The sequence below is a fragment of the Condylostylus longicornis genome, unplaced genomic scaffold (genome assembly GCF_029603195.1).
Source record: "Condylostylus longicornis isolate FDR11 unplaced genomic scaffold, ASM2960319v2 ptg000004l, whole genome shotgun sequence".
NCBI classification, from domain to species: domain Eukaryota; kingdom Metazoa; phylum Arthropoda; class Insecta; order Diptera; family Dolichopodidae; genus Condylostylus; species Condylostylus longicornis.
This window is the reverse complement of record NW_026577973.1, coordinates 21,849,140-21,855,144: the sequence shown is the minus strand read 5'-3', so window position 1 is coordinate 21,855,144 and position 6,005 is coordinate 21,849,140. Positions and strand designations below refer to the sequence as shown.

At 30.4% G+C, this 6,005-nt stretch overlaps 1 protein-coding gene across 1 annotated transcript; it reads right to left on the bottom strand.

Moving 5' to 3' along the window:
- Positions 1–2,429: 2,429 nt before the first annotated feature.
- Positions 2,430–5,582, bottom strand: LOC129611163 (patj homolog). The gene has a single exon (XM_055524142.1). The coding sequence runs from the start codon at positions 4,698–4,700 to the stop codon at positions 2,430–2,432; it is 2,271 nt and encodes a 756-aa protein (XP_055380117.1). The 5' UTR covers positions 4,701–5,582.
- Between the last annotated feature and the right edge of the window lie 423 nt (positions 5,583–6,005).

Genomic DNA, 6,005 nt, shown 5'->3' with positions numbered 1-6,005 from the left:
AATAGTTATAAATTTCAAATTTCTTATTTTGTTATACGGTACATAACTATTCAAGGTATATACACAATATGATGTAGTAATATGTATGTACCCCGTTTATATGGCTGCTTCAAGCTTATTATTGTCTATATAAACGTTACTTGAGCTGAAGCCGGCTTCACTCGAGTCGCTTACTTGACTTGAAATGTTAATAATGATTTGAAATTTAATATCTAAACGTGGTTTTTGGACTTTTAAGCTAACATAGTAAAAGCGCAGCTTGAGTTTCGAGCTGACTTCACGTCAAGCCGCAATGTAGACGAGGCATAGAAATTAAGCAATTTATAAAAAAAATTACCGATACGCGTGTATGTATGTACTTATATTCATAAGAAATATTTGTTTTAAATTTTTAAAACAAAATTGAAATAAAAAATTCATAATTTGTATTACAATAAATGTAATGACAATTACTAATTACAAATTTTTTCGTCAATATTTTTTGTCTTTTTAAATTATATATGTACATATAATATGTAAATTATAATTTTTTTTATTTTAATAGTCAATTTTGTTTTTAAATTGCTTCGCTTTTATAATATGCATACATCATTTCTGCCACCTTGTACTGGAATAAGTTACAGAAATAAAACTCGCGCTTTTAAAATTCTTAATATTTTTTCCTATACTTTATATATGTAATTCAAAATAAATAACTCCCGCTTTTAAAAATACATTATAAAAAACAGGTAGACATTTGTTGCGTATCTCCTAATCCTAATTTGCGTATCTCCATACATCCCCTAATAATTCTTATGTGTATAAAAACGAAAATATGAAGGTATACTGCTTAACTCTTTTAGGTAAACGAATTTTTTGTATACAAATATTTGTGAGTGATTGCATTAGTGTGATGTAAACGGAGAGTCGAACTACTTATTAGTAGATATACTTTGATGTTAACTAAAAGTGTACTAGCCTCCCTAAAACTTGTAACAAGTATTTAAAAGGTATTTTCGTAGTCGTATGCAACATTTTAGCTAAACTATACAATGTCGAACAGTCGGTTCTGTGTTTGTCATATCAGATGTAAATCAACATGATGCATTGTAACATATTACTAACATGTTTGAGGGCGCCAGAAGCACGCGTCTTCGATAAGTATGGCATGAAAGATTAATTTTTTTAAACAAATTTTTCTGATTATCGGTTTTCTTATACTATTAGACATACATGTATACTTTAAAAAATTATTAAACTTGCTAAAGTTTCTGATATGAGCTTATTTCCGTTATGGCACGTTTAATGAACTTTTGGGATATATCAGACCTCCAGAACTGATCCTTTTTTGGGAGAATTTTTAATTTTTGCGTATATAAAAATTTAGTCAAGCGATTTTCTTGAAATTTAACTTAATTTCATTCCTACATTCAAACCTATAAATTTTTTTAAAAAATCAGGGCTCGGAAACCGAATTAGGGGCAAATTTAACGTTTTTATCATATCTATACGGAACTAATTGTTGGAATTTATTGAATTTTAAGTTTTACATGTTCTGGTTGTTACAGAAACTAACTGATAAACTTTTCAGTGAGTTCGGGTGACACCAAGCGAAATTCTACTAAAGGCCAAATTTACACTTTTCCAGAAATATTAAGAAACTAAGTGTTCATTCCATAACCTATACACTAATTTCTTTGCTGGTTTAATTTAGTTTCCAGAAAATGTATAACTACATTATAACCTTCAATAACAATATGAAGAATAACAATACTATATCCACGCTCATGCTTCTTAGTAAGGTAGTTGTTAAAACGAAAATTGATAAGTTGTGCAGAAAATTGGTACATATACGATACGAATGCAATATAATATGTACAGAATTTCATTTTTTTTTTTTTGCCGCTTGTTGTTTTTTTCATTTTCTTTTGTGTGTTATTTCTTCTGCAAGCGTTGGAGATCTTAGTTAGACTAATATTTACCCTAATAAGATTTTAAATTTTCAAACAGTCTGCTGTTTTAACTTGTGGACATATTTCTTAAGAGTAAGAATTTAGCTAGCGTAGTAAACAAGGACAAATCACCTCAATTTTTCGAAACTTTAGTTTAAAACACTTTTCTTTTAATTAAGTTAAAATTATTTTTCTTTTAATTAAGTTAAACTTATTTTTAATTAAGTTTTTTTCTTAAAAACTTCACTTCATAAATGCTAAAATGAATTCTAAATTGATCTATAAATTTTACATATATGTACTTAGATCAAACGTACAAAAGTATTGATTTGTTGAGATACATGTAATGTAACACTCATTTTTTGTAATCAAATTTTACTGTACTATTGTAACGTACGAGGGGTACCCATCGCACTATACAGATAAACTTCTTTTTTATGTAATTAACAAAATGAGCAATATTGTAACCACAAAATATTATTTACCTTTAAGCATAGACTATGTACTATTTGAATCCGCTGGAGATGCAATATTGTTATCCGATGTTGATAATGGTCTACATAATCCTATTTTAGTATTACCAATTGGCATACCTTTTAATATACTAACAGCTTCATCTAAACTTATACCCTGTAAGCTTATGTCTTCTACACATACTAATCTATCGCCAGGAAATATTTGATTTGTTGTTTCAGCTGAACCGCCAGGTATTAAACCACGTATCACAATTACAGTGCCTTCCGGATCTAAAGGATCTTGGTAATCTAAAATTGAAAACCCGAAACCAAATTCAGTTTTTTCAATTTCAACGTAAACCACCTCACTACTCCATAATGCCAGACCGGAAACTTGTTCAAGGCTTTTCGATCTTTGTTGATCGGTTAGGGTAGCAGTACTAGAAGTATATAGTGAACTTTCTGATTGTGCCTTTGTTAAGAAACCTTGTAATGATTGATGTCCACCCGGTAATAAGCTACGCGATTCAAATGCTTCCGGATTTTGTGAAGTATTTATGACAGATGGTGCTCGTGGACCGCGAGCGCATACTAATTTCACCTGCGATGGAAGTTCTTTTAAAATTTTTACAACATCTGTATGTTTTAAACCTTGTAATTTATGTTCGTTTGCTTGTAATATTTCGTCACCCGGTTTCAGTCTACCATTCATTCCAACTGGACTTTCAGGTAATATAGAACGTATATAATGATGGGGTCTCTTTTCGATGCCACATTCAACATCTACCGTACCTTCGAGACTTATACCTAAACTTGATAACTTATTGATTTCAGCGACAATAATATCGCTATCAGGACATTCATCTTTCCATGTTCTTTGCAAAGAATTTAAACTAGCTGTTGCCGATAGTACAATATGTTTCGTCTCTGTTTTTTGGGGACTATTTGTTTCAGAGCACATATTATTTTCACTTTTTTTTATTGCTATCTGACCATTTTTCAAGTTATTTTGAAAAATTTGAGTTTTATGGTTAACTATTGTAGCCTCGACCACTTCATCCTGAACATTGAACTTTCCACTTCTATCATCACCTTTATTACTATTTTGGTGACTACGACTATTACTGCTCTCCTTTTCACTGTTACTTTGATCACTTTCTTCGCTTTTAACATCATCTACATTATTTTCACAATAATTTTCTAACATCATTGATATATTTGAGTCCAAAGTTGTGTGTGAAGCTAATTCATAGTCTAATTGGGTTTCACCAATCTCTTCCGTTACTGCAGAATCCGCATCTGATTTTACAGCCACCCATGATAAAGTTGCTATTGAAGGTGATTGTGGCACTGAATTTTGTGAACAAACTTCTTTATTTGCATCCGTTAATGCTACCTGTAAATGCTCATATTTTCGACCCCTTAAAAACCGCTCTAATGTCAAATTAACACAAATATCTGTATTACGTAAAATTTCAACGGCTTGATGGTTTGAGACACCACCTAAGCACTTTCCATCAACGGCAACAATTCGATCGTTAATTTGAATTTTACCACTCATTTCAGCGGCACTTCCTTCTATGATACTTTTGACAAATATACCCGAGAGATCTTCCTCTTCACATACATATCCAGCCACTGTTATCCCCAATCCATACACATTTTTTTTTAATTCAACATCATAAGTTTCCGTTTCCGGTGTATTAGCATAATTGTCAACCGGAGAAGGACTTTGAGTTGATGTTGGTGATATGATTGGTATTATGGGGGATAGCACTGGTATATCACTAGGTAATGCTGGACATGCTGCTATTAAATCTAAAGGCGGTAATATACTTGCCGCTGCATGAGGTGTTAAACGATCTTGTAAAACAACGGCAGCGGTTGCTTCTTCAACAGTTGCCGTTAAAAAGCTTTGGGCTGCAAATGCGGCATTTTGAAATAAGTGCCGTGTCAATTCATCTGGATCTGACAGTAGTTTTGTTGGTACAACCGGTGCATGACTTGCCAACGTATGATAGTCAACATTACTTGGCTCAATTGGCCTAGCAACTATTAAACGAACATGTGAACCAGCTTGTCTTAATACAGATGCTACTTGTTCTGAACTAAAACCACGTAAATTGACATCACCAATTTGAAGGACATGATCACCATTTTGTAAACGACCATCACGCTCAGCTACGCCACCCGGTATTAAACATTTTATAACAACTCCAGTACTACGACCGCCAACTAGCATAAAACCGAGACCATTACCATCATTAACTAAATCGATTACTTCGACTTGTGACCATTCTGTACTTAACACCATTTCGATAAGTTTACAATAATAATGTACATGCCTTCAGCTTTTTTCAAAGTTCAATGTTATTATACCAATTTTATTCTAAATAACTTTCTTTTTTCATATTTGTTGCTAATATTTATTATCTTTAATTTTTTAATAACGATTCATATGGAACAAAAAGAAAATACAAAAGCATAACGAAAAGAGAAAAGGTTATTGACAAGTCCTTTTAATTCCGATTATTTTCTTCCCTTGTTTTTTTATTTTTCCCGTTTTTTTTTGTTTTCGCAATACTTTATTTTGTTCGTTGTTGTTTACCTACATATGTAATATAAAAAAGATTTGTAACTACATCTCTTTATTTTCTTATTACATAATTTTCATAAGTGATAATAAAAAGAAAACTCCAAGAATATGAAAAAAAATAAATTAAATCAATTTTGATTATAGTTTTTAGATTTTCCATATATTCTTCTAAGCACAATTACTTTTCCGAATAGCGAATACAGTATTTCTCTTCTTGCAATGTTTACAAAAAATGCTTTTCAATGCTGAAACCATGCCAAAATCGATTTTCTTATATTACAACAGTTTTTAATTTTCTTTCTTTTTCATTCAGAATGTGTACCAAATATGTCAGAAGTATTTGAATATTAGGTTGATGCAAAAATTTTCATTTTGTCGTAAAAATTTGTCCTAATTTTATACAAAAAAAACTTATAATATATATATAATGAATAACTTTAAAGAACTCTTGTTTAGCGAATATCAAGTCAAGTTCCTTCTAGTTTTTGCCAACCATAAAAGCGTCGAGAAAATCGCTATTAATTTTATACAAAATTTGACACAATTTTTTGTTGTATTTTGAGAATATGGAATATACTCGTTGTTTATACTGAAATTACTTAAAATTATAAACAAAACTTTTAGATCTGAAATCAAAATAGTAAACAAATTTAATTTTAAATTGTAGAGAAGGACAATTCACGAATATTTACTGCATACATTTAACTGCTTTTGTTGATAATTAGGAAGATTTTTGATGTAAGATCTTCTTTGTATTTAAAATAAATTAGTTATTGATTTCAGGATTAATGATAAATGAAAAGATTAAAATCTTCTTTACTTAACGTTCGTTAATAAAAAAATTTAATCAAAAGCTTCTCAAAGTTATTTTTGCATCAGTCTAATACACATTTCCGCATATCAGTTTTACATCAAAGTAAACTTATATACTTTCAACAGCTACAATATAATGGTATATCAACAACAAGAAGTAAAATTTTAGCTTGTAAGTATGTATACATAAATGTATGTACATCCTTTTTC

What these genes read in the sequence shown, in the direction of transcription:
- LOC129611163 (XM_055524142.1), bottom strand. Translation starts at nt 4,700, where the DNA reads ATGGTGTTAAGTACAGAATGGTCACAAGTCGAAGTAATCGATTTAGTT.